Here is a 20751-nt window from a genome sequence, read left to right as displayed (position 1 = left end):
GTACAAGGGGCAACTGATCATTGTATCTCTTGCAAGTTGATGTTTCTCTTCCTCTCTTTCTCCCTCCCTACCCCTCTGTCTAAAAGTGAATAAATAAAATATTTTAAAAAACAACAACTTATAATCTATGACCACAACATTTAGGAAGTAATGTGAGCATGGAATTACTCATAATCTGCATACCCTCATATTTACTTTGGGAATTTTTTCATTTCTTTCATGATTTTAGTCATAGTGTGGACTTTTAAAAAATCATTAAGTATGCAGGAGCTAACCTTTAAGTTTATAGTTTTTCCTTTGGGTTGTTATAAGACTCCCATCAGAAACCAATTTAATTTATTGTACTAATTTAATTTAAGAATTTAGAATTTATTTTTTATCCTCACCCAAGGACATGCTTGTTGATTGTAGAGAATGGGGAAAAGAGAAAGAGGAGAGAAACATCCATATGAGAAAGAAACATAGGTTGGTTGACTTTCATATGAGCCCCAACTGGGGACCAAACCCACAACCCAGGCATGTACCCTCACTAGGAGTTGAACCTGTGACCTTTCAGTTTGCAGGATGACACCCAATCAAGGCACAATGGCCAGGGCAAGAATTTAGAATTTTTCAAAATAAACTTGATAGCTTTTTTAAAAGATAAAATACAAGTTTTATTCTTTCAGAAGTGTCAGCTTCATAAATTATATAAATGTCTATTCATTATGTTGTGTACCCAGAATATAATATTGTATGGCAACCATAATTGAAAAACATTTTCTACAAAGGACAGTAAACCAAGAAAAGAAAAAATTGTATGAGAAAGGCAATGCCTAAGTGGTAAATTGGGTATTAATAAAGTAGATGTAGACATTAAGAGGAGGGGGGAGACAGCTAAAGGTGGTTTTGAGAGGAGACACCCCAGGAAGAAGGACTAGACTGGCTTGAAGATTGGGTGGGATTTAATAAGCTTCTGGGCAGGGACAGTTTTTTCAGTATTAGGGAATAGCTCTCTTCCACAGGCCCAGATCCTCACAGACATCTTGAATTTAGAAGGCAAAATGGAAAAAATTCTCCCTGGTTAACTCTGGCTGCCAAGATGTACTCATCGTTTTCAGTGTGAATTGTGACTACTTTTATTATTTCTCTATTTAACCCTAAAAGGGTTTAATAAAATAATGAGAGTGAAAAGTAGTATGTGTGTGGGGCTGGTACCTGCCACATTAGCTGGAGTAGTAACAGTAAACCAGGTTGACAGCTTTTGTTCCATAAACCATGTAGCATTTGGCTGAGTGATTTCCTTCCTTCTTTCCATCATCTTAAAAAACTTTTTATTTTGAAAAAATGTTAGAAAAATTACAAAATTAATACAGAGAATTCACATATACCCTTCACTTAGGTTCTGCTGATGATCAGAATTTATGTAACCGTAATATAACTATCAAGAAATTAACATTGTTATAACGCTAGTAACTAAATTACAAATCCTATTTCAATTTCAGAAGTCTTTCCATTAATGCCCTTTTTCTGTTTCAAGGTCCAACCCCGGATCCCACACTGCATCTAGTTGTTCTGTCTCCTTAGGCTCTGCTGTCTGTAACAGTTTTCCAGTCTATGTCTTTCATAATTGTGGCACTTTTAATAAGTGTGATCAGTTAATTTGTAGAATATCTCTGTTTGTCAAACAGCTCGGTAATTGTTGCAAGCAACATCTACCAATGGATACTAAAATCTTTGGGCAGAATTTTGAGGAGAAACAGAGTATTTACGTAGTTTCATTCAATGTATCTCTCCTAAGAAATTGATTAATTAAAAAGAGGAAAATAGCAACTTTACAAATGGATGGGTCTGGCCGACACCATCTTAACCAACTGAATAAGCTGAACATCTTCAGTAGTAATAAGACATACTGATATGTCCCCACTGATGTGATGCCCTGAGAAGGACTCATGTCACTTTTATGATATTATTGCCAAAAATACATAACCTCAGTCTCATTATGAGAAAACATTAGATGGCTTATTTTTAATTGTGTGTTTTTTGTTAAGGCAAAGCATAATTGATTTGAAAGAGAAGGAAATGCCAGAATTAAGAAACAAACTGCAGAATGTCAATAGAGACATACAGCGTCTAAAGAATGACATAGATGAGCAGGAAACACTCTTGGGCACAATAATGCCTGAAGAAGAAAGTGCTAAAATGTGTCTGCCAGATGTTACAATTATGGAGAGATTTCAGGTACGGTTATTGCAATTTGGGGCAGAATAAAATTTGTTTTGCGGTGATTTGAATGTGAAGTGTGAAAATGTTAAAAATAGTAGCTGGTATTGAGGAACGGATCATGGTTAGAGTTCCCCCATCCTGAATTATTCAGAAATTATGAAACGTAGGTAGTAGTTGTGTTTGTTTTCATTTTTATTCTGCTTCCTTTTGCTTATGTCATTGAAATTATTAAATTAACTTCATTTTCATGTTATTAAACTTTGTTTAAATTGTATCTGAAAACAGTTGTAAATCGCAATGAGTTTCTTAAATGAAATAACTTTGTTTTATTCTTAAGATGGAACTTAAAGATGTTGAAAGAAAAATTGCGCAACAAGCAGCTAAGCTGCAAGGAGTAGACTTGGACAGAACTGTTCAACAAGTAAACCAGGAAAAACAAGAAAAACAACACAAATTAGATACAGGTAATATAGTCTGTCTCCTCATGTACCCATTAAAGACATCAACATGCCCAGCTTATGCTTTTTACCATAAATTTTATACCTGTTATATGGACAATGAACTGTCTGCCTTCCTTCCAGTCCACAGTATATCACTTTCTTTGCTCAAAAGCATCACTTCTCCTCTATTTCCTTGCTTTGCACAACAGATTTTGAATGATGAGTATCAAATGAGCTGTACTCTTAATCATATCTGCCCTGTGAGCCTCACCTGTGAGTGGTCAGGAGGTGACAGAAAGCTGGCTTAAGGGCTTAGAAGAGCCCTAGTGGCACTTTTCTTGCAGTGGGTGGGACCCATAGAAACTCGTCTTTATGAATTCCATTGGCCTATAAACCTGGAAGGATGCTGCTCATAGCATTTTCTGTACTCTTACATTAATCATTGTGTTCATATGTTTTGTGCAGTTTCCAGTAAGATTGAACTGAATCGTAAGTTTATACAGGACCAGCAGGAACAGATTCAACGCCTGAGAAGTATAACAAATGAACTTAAATCAGAGAAACTTCAGATATCCACTAACTTACAACGTCGTCAGCAACTGGAGGAACAGACTGTGGAATTATCCACTGAAGTTCAGTCCTTATATAGAGAGATAAAGGTAAGAACATTTGTACATATTTGTTTTTTTTTAATTGGTTCAGATGCTCTTTATTGGTATAGTGGCTAGAATTATGGTTATTGTGAGGATAAAATGAAAATGGTACAGTAACTCTTCATGTGGTTCCTGGCTGACAGGACCCTTGTACTCACAGGTAGAGTTTTCTGGGAGAAGGATTTTGGTCATAACAGGAGGAACTGGCTGCCCGATTACTTTAGTAGTGAATTTCCTGTTGCTGGAGGTGGTCAGGTGGTGGTGGCCAACTCCATATAAGGATTCCTGCATATGGGGTTTTTTTTATCTACAAATTCTATACCCACAGTAGACACTGCCTTAGTCATGGCACTTTCTCTGTTTAATTCCAGATGTAGTCTTCCCCAAATAGTAATAGGCATTGAGTTGGCACATGGAATGAAACCTATTTGGAATCCCTCATCTAGATTAATCAAATCTAAGACGCAACCAATTAAGTTCTGAACAATTTTAGAAACAATTATCTAGATTTTCAAAATTACACACATTCAGCAAGCACTAAATATATTACTAAATCTACAGGTACTGCATTCTTAAGTATTTTTGGGCTACAAATTATCAGAGGCTTAGAGTATGATACAAAATACTACCTTACATTTATATAATTTTTTAGTGTATCTAAAGCACTTTGACAGTAAGCCAGTTAGTGACTCAGTCATCCAGTTGTGCTATATGACCGAATCCTCTATTATAGAAAATGAAATTGACACTTTTAGGTGTTTAATGACTAGTCAAGTTCATGCAGCTAGTAAGAGGGAGGGTTAATTTCAGATGTTAGGTTTACTGATATCTAAGACATTTGACTTCCCACTGTACCTTCCCACTTCCCAATATGATAAAAATACATCTGTATTAAAGTAATACTAAATAATCATTTCAGGGTCTTTTTAAAAAAATATTTTTAATAATTTTTTTATTGTTCAAGTACAATTGTTTCCATTTTCCCCCCACCAAACCCCCCCCATCCCACCTACCTCCACCTCCAACCCTCAAACCTACCTCCTTTGGCTTTGTCCGTGTGTCCTTTATACATGTTCTTTGATGGCCCTTCGTCTATTTTCCCCCATTATCCCTTCCTCCCTCCTTCCTCTGGTTACTGTCAGTTCTTAATTTCAATGTCTCTTGTTCTATTTTGCTTGCTTGTTTTGTTGATTTGGTTCCACTCATAGGTGAGGGTCTTAAAATACTTAAGGATTATTGTTTTTGAATAGTGCATATCATGTGTGTATGCAGCAGAGATAGTACAAGGCCATACAATGCAGACTTCTGATTAGTAAACTAGGTTGTTACTTGAAAGCCTTTTTCCTTTCAGAATAGGGGTGGACACATCAGATATCAGTGTGTACAGGACTTTTTTTTGGTTACCATAAAATATGTATTTAGTCTTAGCAAACCAAGTTGAAGGACAAAAATATCTTTTACAGTCATATTCCTGTCTGTAAAAGAGAGGCCTGGAGTGAACAAACTTCCCCATCCTTTGGTCACACAGAGCTGATATGGGCCCCTGCAGACTTAAAAAAAATTATACCTGAAGCCACATGCTCATATAATTGGGAGCACATGGTGTAGGTTAAGAATCGGGACGCTGGCTGACACAGGATAGTGTAGTGGCTCAGAGAGAGACTCTGGAGCTGGATGGGGTTTGAATCCTGGCTCCTTTTATTTACTGTTGTGACCCTGGACAGACCATGTCAGTGTCTGTTTACTCACCTGAAGCGGGGGATGAAAATAATGGTACCTTCCTCATAAAAGTGTTGGAAGTAGCAGATGACTTAATTTTTAAAGCCTAGCGCATAGAAGAGTGCTCTTATGCATGCAAAGTCTGACACCTGAAATAAGATAATGGAATGTATATAAGACTTTATTTTTTATATTTTTAGGATGCTAAAGAACAGATAAGCCCTTTGGAAACCACACTGGACAAGTTCCAACAGGAAAAAGAAGAAATAATTTGCAAAAAAAATTCAAGTATCAAAATAACACAGGATAAAGTAAGATTTCATTTATATGTTTACTTACCAAGTATACGTATTAAACATTGTTACGTTCAGAGCACCATGTTGGACAATGTTGGACACTGTTATTTCACATGAAATTAAAAGTATAAGGTAAATAGTATTTTCAAATTTGTGACATAATCTTAACATTAAAAATTCTTGTTAAAATAAGGATTAAACTTAAATTAGTTTGTTTCTTGATCTGTAATAGAAGTTGAGAATTGAGACTATTTAATCCAGTTCCAAAGGTGCAAAGGGACTTATCTGAGATAAAATTTGCTGGTGATAAAAACTAGAACCCAAGACTCCTACCTTCCAAGCCAGTGTTTCACTGTTCTCTCCTATTAAGCTTTTGTTATTTTTACATTTCCTTGGAAATAAATCTTTTATGCCCTGGTTCTCAACTAGTAAGTATTTAATAAATATTTTTCCACAGATAAATGATATCAAAGAGAAAGTTAAGAATATTCACAGTTACATGAAAAACATTGAGAATTATATCCAAGATGGGAAAGATGACTATAAGAAGGTAATGTTTATTAAATTTGTTTTATTTGTTTTTATTTTTATTTATTGTGCTTAAAGTTCTTTCTTTTTTGTAGCAAAAAGAAACCGAACTTAATAAAGTAATAGCTCAACTAAGTGAAAGCGAGAAACACCACGAAAAGATAAATAAGGAAATGGGAATCATGAGACAAGATATTGATACACAGAAGGTAGGTCTTTTGCTCATGGCTTATGGTGGATTATGCTATCCCTTATACCAATAACATTCTTTACTTTTTACTTTTATTTTCAATAGATCCACTAAGCAGAAATGCCAACAGTAGAGAATATCAATTCCAATAACATATTCTTTTCTTATTTCCTTTTATTTTTATTTTCATTAAAAGATCTATTTGGTCAAAATTTAAACATAAAAGACTAAAATTAAAAATGTGCTTCCTTTTTTGGTAATTCTCAATCTCACTCCTAGATGTTATTACTGTTAATAGCTTTTTGTTAGTTCTTAAAGAACTTTCTTACTCATATACCAGCAGAGAGATGGATAGATAATGTGTGTGTATATTTATTTTCAGAGATGAGATCATACCACACATATCCTGCACCTTACTTTTTTCCACTTAATGCAATTTAATCTTACATATCAACTCAATTCACAGATTGATAACATTCTTTTTAAAATATATTTTATTGATTATGGTATTACAGTTGTCCTGATCTTTACCCTTTTGCCCCTCTCTACCCAGTGACCCCTATTCCCTCAGGCAGCCCCCACACCATTGTTCATGTCCATAGGTCATGGGTATAAATTCTTTGGCTACTCCATTTCCTGTACTGTACTTTACATCCCTGTGGCTATTCTGTAACTGCCTATTTGTACTTCTTAATTCCCTCACCTCTTCACCCATTCTCCCTTTTCCCCCTCCCATCTGGCAACTATCTGCCTGCTAACTTCTTTTCTCTTGCTGCTTTTAAGAGTCTCCCTTTATCTTTAACCTTTGACTTTTTAATGATGATGTGTCTTGGAGTGGACCCCTTTGCATTCATGGTAATTGGGACTCTGTGCTTCCTGGACTTGCATGTCTGTTTCCTTCACCAAATTAGGGAAGTTTTCTTTCACTATTTTTTCAGATAGATTTCCAATTTCTTGCTCTTTTTCTTCTCCTTCTGGCACCCCTATGATGCAAATGTTGGACCTCTTGAAGTTTTCCCAGAGGCTGTTCATACTATCCTCATTATTTTAGATTCTTTTGTTGTTGTTGTTGTTCTTCTGCTTGGTTGTTCCTTGCTTCCTTATGTTCCAAATCATTCATTTGAATCTCATCTTCACCCATTGTACTGTTGTTTCCCTATAAATTGTTCTTTATTTCAATTACTGTATCGTTCATTTCTGACTGGGTCTTTTTTATGCTGTTGAGGTCCTCACTAAGTTCCTTGAGCATCCTTATTACCAGTATTTTAAACTCTGAATATGACAGATTGTGTATCTCCATTTCATTTAGCTCTTTTTTTGGAGTTTTGATCTGTTCTTTCATTTGGGCCATGTTTCTTTGTCTCCTTGTTTTAGCAGCCTCCCTGTGTTTGTTTCTGTGTGTTAAGTAGAGCTGTTTTGACTCCCTGTCTTGGTAGTGTGTCTTAATGTAGTAGGTGTCCTATAGGATCCAGTGACACAGCCTTCCCTATCACCCAAGCCGGGTACTTGAGGTGCAACCTTTGTATTGGCTGAGTACAATGACCTCTTGTAGTTGAGCCTTGGTTGCTGTTGACAGATCAACGGGAGGGTTTTACCAGGCCAGGCAGCTACTAGGATTGGCTGTTACCACTGACCACCAACCTCTGCTATCTGTGGTCCAAGGAGGATCAGCTGTGCAGGGGCAGGGTGGTGGTTCTCTGATGTAGTCTGTAGCTGTCCAGTGGGTACACAGGCCCTGGGGTATCCTGGGTGGTACAGACAAAGGTCAGTCCCTACATGTGCTTTGCCCAAGGCACCCTGCCTGAGCTATAAAGCAATCTGAGATGGCTGCTCCTTATACAGGGCTTGGAGATTCCCAGGTGAAGTCAAGCTGTGACTCTAATCTGGCTGCTGCTAGGGCTCCCTAAAGCCAGCTATTGCTTTTTTGATAGGATTTAGGAGCTAAGACCAGCCATTCTTATGGAAAAGCAGCTTGGGTGGGCCCATAAATTGGGTGGGACAGAGCCTCTGAGGACCTTAAAGGCAGGTCAAATGGTGTTAGCCAGGTTTTTGGAGTTCAGATTTGGCACCAGCTTATCTGCTCTGTGGTGGGAGTGGTGGGGGGGGGGGGGGCTTGGCGAAGGGACAATGACCTCTGCTTGCCGTGATGCCAGATACTTCTTTCTCTCCCTCTATACCACTGGTGCCCTTCAAGCTGCCACCCCAGTGCTAGAGCTCAGAGGGAGTGAGTCTGAGTAGGTGAGTCCCTGTGTGGGTTCCCTAAAAGGAACTGTCCAGGGCTCCAGCAGTTTCTTCCACCAACTCAGTCCCCACTGGTTTTTGCAGCCAGGGCTTATCTTCTTGGCACTGGAATCCTGGCCTGGAGGGTGTGGCCTGGGGCTGGGACTTCTCGCTCAGAGGAATCCCTTCTGAATTTTTATCCACATGGGTGTGGGACCAGCCCATTGCACATCTGTGCCCGTCCTACCAGTCTGGATGGATGTGGTTTCTTTAATACCATAGTTGTCAGACTCCATTCAACTTGATTTAGGATGATCCTGAGTGATGGTTGTCCTATATTTTAGTTGTAATTTTGATGTGGCTGTACAAAGAAGCAAGCCATGTCTGCCTATGCCGCCATCGTGACCAGAAGTCCAATAACATTTTTTTAATGATTATAAGAGAGTCTATTTTGTATATTTACTTGATTGCTTTTTTCCTTGTTGCAAACTGTGATAGTATATATCCTACATATACCTGTATTTTTTCTTCTTAACATTTTTATGTAGTATAAATTACACAAAACAGGGTTTGAGGTATAATAATATTTTTAAAAGTTGTCTGTAAGTAAAATATCTACATATTAAATGACCTTCTAGTTGATTCCTATACCATTGAGTTTCCTGTTAAAGAAATTGATTTCCACATTGTAAAAGCACATAAAAAAACTATCCTCAACATGCCTTATGCAAACATGATGGTTAATCTACCTAATTTAACAACTACAGTTGATGCTTGAACAATGCAGGGGTTAAGAGTGATAGTCCTTCTGCACCCACCTCTCACAGTTGATAATGCGTGTATAACTTTAGATTTCCCCAAAGCTTAATTGTCCCTCAGTATCCATGAGGCTTGAGTCCAGGACTCCCAGCTGATACCAAAATTCAAGGATGCTGAAGTCCCCTGTGTAACATGGTGCAGACCAGTGCACACGGGCAGCCTGCTGCGCCTGCACACTCCCCACCGCAAATCAGAAACAGCACAGGCATCCACATATGTCTTGGAGAAAATCTGTGTGTAAGTGGAGCTCTGCAGTTCAAACTTGCTGTTCAAGGGTCACCTGCACACCATTTCTCTGCCCTGCTGTTCTAAACATCATATGGTATTTGAATGTCTTCATCACTTGTGTGAAAGTGGTGGTTAGAAATCTCTTTGAAGATTAGCCATGCAGCTTTCTGCAGGGTCTCTGACTGTAGTGCCAGGAATTTCAAATACGTAAATGTCAGTCAAAGGTAAATCGAGTCTCTGCCATCTGATATATGCTTAATAACTATATGATGCGCATATAACAAAATAGTTATCTATCACTAGCTTATATGAGGGTTGCCTATTTGAAATCACAATCTATAAATCAGTAATCTCCCTCCATATATAGATACTAAGATGAGTAAGATTTACCAATCTGTGACCCTTGTCAAGTTGATGATCTAAACTTAGTGGATCTGACTGTATTAGTTTACTTCTATAACCTGCTTTGTTACAGAAATTATTTACTAAGTTATACACATAGAGCAATGCCAAATAACATTTTAAATTAACATGAAAATGAGGCAATTTGGAAGTAAGGACAAGAAGTTAAAGAAACCAGGAGAGTAGTAAAACAGCAGATCCTTGAATAACATTGTTTTGTTATAATGTTGATGAGATGTTTAGGAAGTTAACTTATATTTACTGTATAGCAATTAGCCTTTGGTAAAATTGGTTTAAATATATATCATTTCACTTAAAGTTGTTGAACCTATTGATGATATTAAGTGAGGACATACTATGTATAAAATGTAGGCTGTGAGATCTGATTTGCTTGCTAAAGATTCTATTGTAGTCATCACATGAAGAGAGGAAGTCACAATTAGGTAAGATTCATATTGTCCCAGAGCTAAAAGGAAACTACTTCCCTGTACCGCCACCAGAGAAAAATGTCTCTGTGGGTATTCACAAAAAGGAGGACACTGTAAAGATTAATGAAAACCATGTCTTCAACAAACTTCATGGGGCTGTTTTGTAAAAGTGTATATTAGCATCTTTATCATCCCTTGATGAGGTTCCATAGACAGTAGTGTAACTTTAGCCAAAGGTTAGCTAGGGGCACCCATCAAAAATGCCTAGCTTTTTCCATTACTAGGTATTTCACCAAGAAAATTAAAATGTTCATAGTGGCATTTTTCATAGTAGTCAAAATATGGAAACAACCCAAATGGTTTTCACCTGATGAATAGATAAACAAAATGTGGTATGTCCATAGGTATTAGGTTTCTCTAGAGAAATAAAACCAACAGGATATGGATGGATGAATATATATGTGTGTGTGTCTGTGTGTGTGTGTGTGTAAATTTATTACAAGGAATTGGCTCTGCATGATTGTAAAAGCTGAGAAATCCCAAGATCTGTAGTTGGCAAGTTGGAGACTCGAGAGAGCTGATACTATAGTTCCTGTCTGATTCTGCAGGCCTGAGAACCAGGAGAGCTGAGAGGCTAAAGAAGAGCTGAGGTTTCCGTTTGAGTCCAAGTGCAGGAAAAGACCACTACCCCAGCCCACAAAGTCAGTCAGGATTTACCTTTCACTCAGCGTTTTTATTACATTCAGGTTTTCAGTCATTGGGGTGATGCCCACCCCCATTAGAGAGGGCAAACTGCTTTACTCAGTCCTAGGTTCAAATGTGAATCTCATCCAGAAACACCCTTAAAGACACTCAGAATAATGTCTGACCAAATGTCTGAGCGCCCAGTGGATCAGTCAAGTTGACACATAAAATTAACTATCACATAATATGAAGGAGTATTTTTCAGCCATAAAAGGAATGAAATACTGTTACACACTAGAACATGGACAAAACTTGAACACTGTGCTAAGTGAAAGAAGCCAACAACAAATGACCACATATTATGATTCTGTTTATATGAAATGTACAGAATAGGCAAATCCATAGAGACAGAAAGCAGATTAGTATTGCTAGGGACTAGGGGGAAGGGGAGAAGAGATTAGAGAGTGACTGCTGATGGGTATGGGGTTTTTTGGGGGGTGGGGATAAAATGTTCTGGAATTAGTGGTGATAGTTCTACAAGGTAAATATGCTAAAACCACTGAATTGTATACTTTAAAATGGGGAATTTTATGTTACATGAATTATACATCTGATTTTTTTAAAAAAGTCTGTGTTATTAAAAATATACATGTCTGTTTCTCCATTCCAGACCAATGAATCAGACTCTCTGGGGCATGGGCAGAGGCATGTATGTTTTCTTGAATGACCTCAAGGGTTTTGATGTATATCCTTAACTATTATTAATCACTGAGCCAGACACTGCATAGCTTTCAGACAATCCTCTGTAAAAGCTATTTTCCCAACCAGATTTTTGGTGGATATCGGACTGCAGTCTGTTCAGTTCCATCCCAGGCTCCTAGAGGGCCGCTAATTTTTGTTTCCTTTAGGTGGCCAGCTGCAAGCATTAGCCATCATCTGAGCTGAGTGACAAGGGTTTATCTAAGAATTGAGGAGCCTAATAGTAGCTCATTTATAGGATTACACTCTACCAAATTTAGTCCATGGGGGGGAAAAAAACATTTGGAAGTTTAATAATCTGCCTCCTTTATTTTTCAGATAAAAGGAACTAGAAGTGACCTAACTTACCAAAGGTCAAAAAAGTAGTAACCAAGGAGGACCTTGGCCCTACCTTGTGAAATTGTTAGTATACTAGAAAAACATTTCTGGTGTACTATAACTGCATCTGATTGTCCTTCCTGCCTTTCTCTGATACTTTATATTTTGTAGAAAATAATCAGAATTCTCATTGCTTAAAATACAAGGACAAATTTGACCCACTAGCAATTTCGAAGGCAGGCTCTGTTCTGATTACTTTACATACATTAAATCATTTAATCTTCACAGTAGCCCCCTATGACTGGTGTTATTTTCACCCTGTTTCAGTTAAACTGAGGCTCAGAGAATTTAAACTACTTTGCCCAAAGTCATCCACTTCGAGAGTATAACACTGAGATTTGAGCCTAGGTATACCTGACTTCAAAGCCTAGGCTTCTTAACTAGTATGCTGTATACGGTCTTTCAAAAGGAAAGTAAGAGCAACAAACTGACCTAAAAGAAATGCCTAGCTTTCTGGTGACCATGATAGAAAGCAAACCAGAAACAGTATTTTGTGCCAAAAATCAATCTCAACCAAACATGTGATAGCCCATTCAGGAGTTCTTTCATGGTGGCTACCTATCGTGAGGGCAGAACAGGGAAACAGTGTACTCACCTCCACCTACATTAAATCAGAATTACAACTAAATTATAGAGCAACCAGCATGGAGAACCACCTGCAGACTAGCTGAACAGAATGCCTAAAACTAAGGATATGAGGAAGAAGCCACCTTGAGCCTGGAAGGAGAGGCATGGAATGGTCAGGTCTCACACCCACGATGCAGTGACTAAGATTCAAGAGGGATCTCTCAGCTGCAGAGGTTCCTGCTGAAGAACGAGGAGTCCCAGCTCCACACCAGGGCACCAGTGCCAGGAAGAGGAGTCCCCATATTATCTGACTCTGAAAACCAGTGGGTATTATATCTAAGAAAGAAAACGAGCTGATAGAGACCTAGGTGCTGCAGATCTTAAAGGGCCTGAGCACAGACTTTCCCCTCACAAACTCATTCACTCTGAGCTCCAGCACAGGGGCAATGGCTTGGAAAATTCCAGGGGCATTCCAGGGTCGTGGGGAGGGACTAAATTAACTAGCTTCAGGGTGAAGGCCAGAGGCTCAAGGGTAGGGGCAGCTCTCTCCAGGGACTGAAGATGCCATGGTTCCTTTATTGAGCCCTCTTCCCAGGCAGCCGGCGGCAGGCAAGCAGGCAGACACAAATCCAAGCTCCCCATTAACCTGGCTAACGCTCTTGGCCCCACCCGTCTTGCAGAGCCTGCCCGAACCTCTTTCAGTGGCTTTTCCACACAAGCGGTCTGCCTCGGTTCATGCTGCAAAATTTCCTAAAGTCTCAAAGATCCACAAACAACCAAGGGGCAGCTGGCCTTGGTGTGCCCTGTACCTCTCACTAAGCAGCCCCATGTTAGGCACTAGCGGCAGCTGGCCTCAGTTCACCATGTACCCACTTCCAACCATATCAATTTAGTCCCCTTTGACTGCTTATAATGATGTTTTAATAGATAAGTATATATTTATATTATTTCCAGGAAAACTGGTGGCATTTGGGGGGAAACCCTCGAAATAGTGGTTTATAGACGGTCAGGGTTGGATGTGAACACCAAGCATGTGAGAAAGGTCCCACCATGCTTCTCTCCCAGCTGGTGACTTGGTGCTGTTACTGCTGGCAACAAGGTTTTGCCAAAGGTCTGTCTCTCCCTCCCACTTCCCACATGGCTAAGTTTATTTCAGCTGCAAGGCTTCCTGAAGGAGGGTCCTAGCTCTTTTTAAGAAGTCTTGACTTTGAACTTGTGATGTTTTCTATATTCAATCTTTTATGATCCAAACCAACATTATTTCTGCAGGAAATTTTTTTCTTAAATTTCAGAGAATCAAATTACAGTCTTGTGCTTAATGTTTGTCTCTTGGTAACATGGTCCATTGTAGTCACTGGGAAACCTGCTGAAATAATTGTGTTGCTGCTGCTGCTGCTGCTGCGTGATTAACTCTCTTTTAAGAACAAAACTACTCAATAAGAACAGCCAACTTTTTAAACTTTCAGTTCAATTCATTTGCCAGGGAAGTAACTTCAAATAGATAGACATTTAGTATTTTTTGGCACTTCTTACTGACTTGTGTGATTGTTAGCTTGAAGGTAAAGTTCTTATTTGACATGCTTAATATCTACTAGTATTGGCACATGGTAGGAGATAAATACAACTAGGCAAAAAAATTGGGGGGAGACTGATAGTAGTATTACTGTCTGGTGGTCTTTTAGATGTTATTGTGGGGTTCCTATGCAAGATGACCCAATGAGGTATAAGATATTTAAATATATAGTTGTAGTTTTTATTTCATCGTGTGAATTTCTGTTTTGTGTGCCCTGTGTCATCCAGGTTAGTCTAGGCTGGAGGTGCCTTCCCACTGGCTGAGGCTCCCTCCGTTAGTTTCACATGATTCTCAGCAAGGCAGAAGTAGCAGTACCTGTCAGCAGTTGCCTGTTATGAGCCACATGTTGGTCACTTGGTCGTCTTTATTAACTGATTTGATGTTTACATTTAGATACAAGAAAGATGGCTGCAGGATAACCTTACGTTAAGAAAAAGAAATGAAGAACTAAAAGAAGTTGAAGAAGAAAGAAAACGACATTTAAAGGAAATGGGTCAAATGCAGGTTTTACAGATGAGAAAGTATGTTTTTAAAAATAGTCTTTAAAAGATCTGTTACTAATTGTGAAGAATATTCAATACATGTTTTTTAAAAATGATTTAAGCCTTTAGCCTCAGTGTCCCTTGAGACTTACAGGAAGGTGAATGGAGTTTTTATGCTAATATATTTCATGGTCTTGTGAATTAATTTAGTGAACAAGTGATAGAGACTTTGTAGTTCTGCTGCAGTGATGGGCTGGATTACAAATGCCATGTCCCCAGATTTCTGCTAGCCTGCTTCACGACATAATGGTCCCAAGCAAAAGGAGCATATAGCCTGTGGACCCTGCCTGGGTCAGAGCGTATGTAGTCTGCAGTATTGCCAAAGTGATTTGACATTGGAGACCCATTTTATATGGTCCCAGTTGTAATTATGTGACAGCCAGCCAGGGTTTTTTGTTTTTAAGATTACCCTGATTCTTCTTTCGTTTGGTTTTATTGGTATTTACTATAGGTTCTACCTTCCTGGTGCAGCAGAAAATATTTTATTCCTGTGTTGTCTGCCTTAGAGTTAGTTGCCTTAAGAATTCTGTAAAAACCCAGTTGACACTAAGGTGCTTGACTGGTATAAAAGGTTGTGCTCACCAAATAGATTTTTTAACTACCTCATTTGATTTAGTACAGGTCTCTCATTTATTCAGCCATTGTGTGTAGATTTTTCATTTGTTTTTCTGACTTTGCACAGAAATCTGAATCAAAGAATACTTTAAGGTTTTCTAAAGGATATAGTAAGTTGAAATTTTGATTTAATTTATTATATTGCAAGTAGTTAACCTCTTGTTTAAGATCTCTTTCATATAATGAGGAAATCAGACTTTCTAACTGGAATTGCTCTTCATCTTTAGCCGCTTCATTTTTTATACATTAGGACACTGAGACCCAGAAAAAAATGACAGGAAATACTGATGAAAGCCAGGAATGTGACCTAGATATCCTAGCTTCCAAGCCTCAGCTGTTATAATGTTAGTGTTCTTGGTGGCAAGTTGGGAAAAGTAAAGTTTTTAGAAGGAACTTTATTCTTTATTTATTTTTAGAAAAGGGGGAAGAGAGGAAGAAAGAGAGGGAGAGAAACATTAATGTGAGAAAGAAACTTCGATTGGTTGCCTCTCACATGTGCCTCAACCAGGAACTGAACCTACAGCCCAGGCGTGCACCCTGACCAGGGTCAAAGTGGTGACCTTTCACTTTGTGGAACAATGTCCAACCAGCCAAGCCACATTAGTCAGGTTTAGAAGAAACTTTTAAATGAAACAATTTATTCTTTGCTACTGAAGACCAGAACCATGTATTTTTATAATTCCTAATTTTTATAATTCCTGGTATATAACAATGATTTTTATATCCATTCAGACTATTAAGTACAACCGATCTTTTTCAAACCTTTCTTCAACCAGAACACAACAGAAATGTCAACAAAAAGGACAGTCAGGCCAGTTCTACATGGATGTTCATAAACTTGACAACAGTGCCTGGCATACAAGAGGGTGCTTAATAAGATATTGTTAAATAAATGAAGATTTTCAAGGCACACATTAAAATCTACATTGTCTACTAAGTTATCAGAAAAGTTTGGGTATCTTATTTTTGGGGGTCAGTGTTATGCTTTTTTAATGTGTGAGAATTTTTTTCATGGGGAGCATAAACTTTTAGTAGGTATTACTATAGAAATTAGTAGTTTAACTTAGATAAAACTATATTTGTCTTTGACATCATAAATAAAATGATGGCACCTATTATTTAATAACTCCTCAGTGTTAGTAATATACACTCTCAGTCTTCAGCCAGAAGTGTTTGAGTTTCTAATATTAATCACCAAGAGCTCTTTAGTGTCCGAAACCTAGAACTTTCCTCACTGCTCACATTATATGAGAGTTCTTTCTTTATTCAGCACACAAAAATTGACTGTTTAGAAACCTGGATGCTTCGGAGATCTGGAAGGAAGATTTTCTCTCATGCTGAAACCTTAAGTAAAAAGCTAGGAGAGACTCTGTTACTATATGCTGATTGCTAACAGAATGATGAATGATATCTGTCTCCCTGAAGAGACCTGGCTTGTCTACTTCAGGCTGCTGAAAGCTAAAAATGGTCCTCATTTGTCATTTTTCCCATTTATAGTGAACATCAGAACTTGGAAGAAAAAATAGATACTATAAAAAGAAATCACAGTTTGGCAATAGGGCGACAGAAAGGTTATGAGGACGAAATTATCCACTTTAAGAAAGAACTTCAAAAACCTCAATTTCGAGATGCCGAGGAAAAGTATAGAGAAATGATGATAGTTATGAGAACAACGGAGCTTGTCAACAAGGATCTGGATATTTATTACAAGACCCTTGACCAGTAAGTATTGGATGGGGAATTTGGTTCCATTGCAGTGAATATCAACTAGTATATTTTATTCATATTTTCCTCCTTTTTTATTTTTTAATTGTGTATCACACACGCCAAAGAATGGAAGAATACAGGCATGCATGTGTACACACACATGCTGAAGTCGTGTAGGTCAGTAATAACACATGTTGATATTAAGGCATAGTCTCTGCCTTCTGTCATCTCCACTCCCCAGAACCACTGGCACAGATTTTTGCCTTCTGTGCTTGGAAACAAAAAATAATTTTATCATACGTATGGTTCTTTTTGAGCTTTTAAAAAAATATATTCTGTGTACTCTTCTAGAATTTGTTTTAAAATTTTGTTTTGTTTATGTTGCTTATAGCTATAGTTCATTCATCTTCACTGATATACAGAATTCTGTGTGGGAATATGCCACTGTGTAGCCATACCTGCAGACGGACATGCAGGTGTTTCCGGGCCTTTGCTAATAGAACCTTTGCTGCTAGGAACACTCTTGCTATGTCTTCTGGAGCAAAGGTGGGAGAGATTCCCTGGAGTCTGTGTGGGGGTAAAATTTCTGGGTTGCAGGGTACGCTCAGTTTTATAAAATAATGTTAAATTTTCTGCCACAGTATTTTTACTAATTGGCACCATTAGCAGAATATAAAGATTTTTTTTGAGACATCCTCTGACACTGATTTTGTCTATTTCTTAATTTTTGCCAATCTTAGGGGTTTCAAATAGTGAATCGTTGTGGTCTTCATCTTCAGTCCTCTGATTTCTAATGTTGCTGACCACCCTTTTCATGTTTGACCGTTTCCTTTCCTCTTTCAATGTTTATGTCTTTCACCTGTATTTCATGTATTTCATGTATTATCAGATATCTTATTGATATGCAGGTGCTGTATCTCTTCTGCATTGTAATTCCTTTTCAGATATATATATTATAAATATTTCTCAAGCTTTTTATGTTTATCTTTTCACTTTCTTATAGTGTCTTCTAATGGACAGAGTAGATTTTAAGGTCGTTGGATTTACCAGTCTTTTCTTTCTTGGTTAGCTCTTTTTGTGTCTTGATTAAGAAATCCTTCTCTACTCCTATGTTTTCTTCTCCATGTTTTAAAGTTTTGCATTTCACATTTAAGTACATTGAAGTGTTTAGTCCTAAGTTGAATTTTATGTACAGTGTGAGGTAGGACTCCCACTTCATTCTTCCTCGTACAGCTAACCAGTCGTCCTGGCTTTTTGCTGAGGAGTCAACCCTTTTCTCACTGATCCCAGTGTTGCTCATGTCACATGTCAGAATCCCACATGCGCAAGTTGGTCTGGGTTTTCCGTTCTGTTTCATTGGTCACAGCGTCTGTCTCTGTGCCATTGCCTTGCATACTGCACCTGTATAATGTGTTCAGTGTATAACAGAAATCTGTTCTTTTAACTAGTGAATGTAGCCCTTCCAGTTCATGGTGATTAATTATATAAAAGAGTTGTATTTATTTCTGCCTTTTCTCCTGCCTTCTTGTCTTCTGTGGAATTTTTCTTTATTCCTCTTTTTTCCCTTCTTTGGGTTGTAAAGGATATACTCTACTTCAGTTATTTTGGTGTTTACCTTTAAATTTTTAATATGCATATTTTAAAACAAATACATTGTTTCTCAAAGTGGTCCTGGAGCAGCATTATTTGTATCATCTTGGAACTTATTACTGTGTGGATATTAACAAATATAGTTTGACTTTCGTGGTCCCCCTGAGGAGTGGGATGTGAAGATGTAGAGAAAAAGGAACCCTCGTGCACTGTTGGTGGGATTGCAAACTGGTGCAGACAATTGTGGAGGTTCCTCAGAAAAATTAAAAATAGAACTGCTGTATGACCCAGCAGTCCTGCTTCTGGGTATTTATCCGAAGAAATCCAAAACACTAATTCGAAAAGATATATGCACCCCATGTGCATTGCACCATTATTTACAATAGCCAAGATACAGATGCCACCTAGGTGTCCATCAATGAATGAATGGATAAAGAGGACATGGCACATGACTGCAATGGAATATTAGCCATAAAAAAGAAGGAAAACTTGCCATTTGCAACAACATGGATAGACCTCGAGTGTGTTATCCTAAGTGAAATAAGTCAAAGAAAAATAAAAACTATATGATTTTACTTATATGTGGAATCTAAAAAAACAGAACAAGAACAAATGTGTAAAGACAGAACAAACAGAGTTGTTAGATTGGAGGGGTTGGGGCAGGTGGGTAAAAAAGGCGAAGGGGATTAAGCATGTAGTAACCAGTTGAACTAGTGGCCAGCAGTACATTAAAAATGGGTAAAAGACACAGATGTTTCCAAGAGGAAACAAAACAAACATGAGATGATGTTCAGTAGCATTAGACACTGGGGGCTGCAAATGACAGATAAGAAACTGCCAGATAAGAAACTGTGAAAGTAATTGTGGGGAATATAAATCACAAGGTAGGTGTCTAATCATTATGTTGTGTACCTGAAACAATATAATATTGTACGTCAACTATAATATCAAATAATTTTTAAAAAAATCAGAAATTCACTGAAATTTAAGAAAAAAAAAAAGTGACCAGACCTTTGACGTTGACAAAATGGAGGTTGTTAATGACTTTGAGGAGCAATCTCAGTGGCTTGGTTGGAACTGAAGCCTTGAAGTTGGACGAGAAAAGGAGAGGTCAAAGAAATGGAGATGGTTAGTACAGATAATTCTTACAAAAGTTCTGTGAAGGGGAGCTGAAATATGGGGTGATGGCTTGAGGGGCCCAGTTAGGGAGACAGGGTTTAAATTTTACTTGCACATGTTCTGCTATAAGGCAGCTCCTCTTACCAACCTGCAGACCTGGCCTCATGTGTACTGACTGAATAGAGAACTGCACCTGGGAGCCCTCCAGCTATCCCTGCAGACCTTGAGAGCCAGTGACAGCCAGGAGAGGAGGACCGTCCTCCATCAGGCACACGTTCTTTTTGAAATCCCTGTCTGCCCTCTCTTGTCAGGCTCTGGGAAGAAAGATGCCATACCTGGTCCCTCCTGCAAACTGCTAACAGTCTAACAGGGGAGGCCATGGTGTGTGCCCCGCCCCATAGTCTGTGTTTGACCTGGGCCTTGAATAATGAAGGATTGCCCTTTCTGTAGGGAAAAGTGCCTCAGTTACAGAGGGATCACACTGAGCCAGCCAGGTGAGGGCGAGAGTGGGGTGTGCAGGGTGCTTTCCAGTGGTTTAGGCTCACTGAAGGAACCAAACCCAGCTACACACTGAGGTCTGTTATCTGGTAATCAGGTGGATTCTGCTAAATGAGAAGGAAAGAAGTGTCACAGATTTCCCCAAAATTGAGTCTGTGAGCTTGTGCTTGCAAACAGTGGCCTTCTTAAGGGTTATACTGTGAGCCTTAAATTTGCCTTCTCACCTAGAAGAAAGTGAGGTCCAAAATTTCCCTCATTGTTTCACCTCTTAGAATGAAGCATGCAGTCAGTGTAATTGTTGCATTTAGCTGTCTATTTAAGGTAACACAGGAAGTTAGCAATGCATTTTCAAGAAGAGCTGATTACCATCTGTAATTAGTAATCATCTAAAAACATCACTGATTGTAAGCGTTGCCAATGGTCAGAACACTGGCTGAGAAAGGAAAATACTCATCATTTAGAATGTAATATTCCTTGCCCCTTAATAGAATACATCAATTAAAGTTAAATGATTTTAGAATATGTCAAAATACACTGTTCTACCCTATGTCAATCTTCCACTGTCATTCTTCCCCAAACATGGAATGATGC

The 20751-nt window shown here is 38.3% G+C and overlaps 1 protein-coding gene across 4 annotated transcripts in view; it reads left to right on the top strand.

Annotated features, from left to right (window-relative positions):
- The window catches only part of RAD50 (RAD50 double strand break repair protein), a 76672-nt gene that overhangs the window by 43391 nt on the left and 12530 nt on the right, over window positions 1-20751 (top strand). For all 4 annotated transcript variants that reach the window (XR_006784181.1, XM_045825593.1, XM_045825602.1 and 1 more), the window contains 8 exons: window positions 2031-2220; window positions 2543-2669; window positions 3111-3304; window positions 5218-5328; window positions 5771-5863; window positions 5937-6050; window positions 14483-14610; window positions 16744-16968. Coding sequence is in view for 3 of the 4 variants with exons in the window: in XM_045825593.1 (XP_045681549.1) it covers window positions 2031-2220; window positions 2543-2669; window positions 3111-3304; window positions 5218-5328; window positions 5771-5863; window positions 5937-6050; window positions 14483-14610; window positions 16744-16968 (1182 nt within the window). In the remaining variant the exon portion in view is untranslated. The remainder of the gene's footprint in view (window positions 1-2030; window positions 2221-2542; window positions 2670-3110; window positions 3305-5217; window positions 5329-5770; window positions 5864-5936; window positions 6051-14482; window positions 14611-16743; window positions 16969-20751) is intronic.

The sequence above is a fragment of the Phyllostomus hastatus genome, unplaced genomic scaffold (genome assembly GCF_019186645.2).
Source record: "Phyllostomus hastatus isolate PE091 unplaced genomic scaffold, TTU_PhHast_1.1 phas_contig_150, whole genome shotgun sequence".
In the NCBI taxonomy this organism is placed as follows: Eukaryota; Metazoa; Chordata; class Mammalia; order Chiroptera; family Phyllostomidae; genus Phyllostomus; species Phyllostomus hastatus.
Note: the sequence above shows the minus strand (reverse complement) of the source record. Positions and strands in the feature narration are given on the sequence as shown.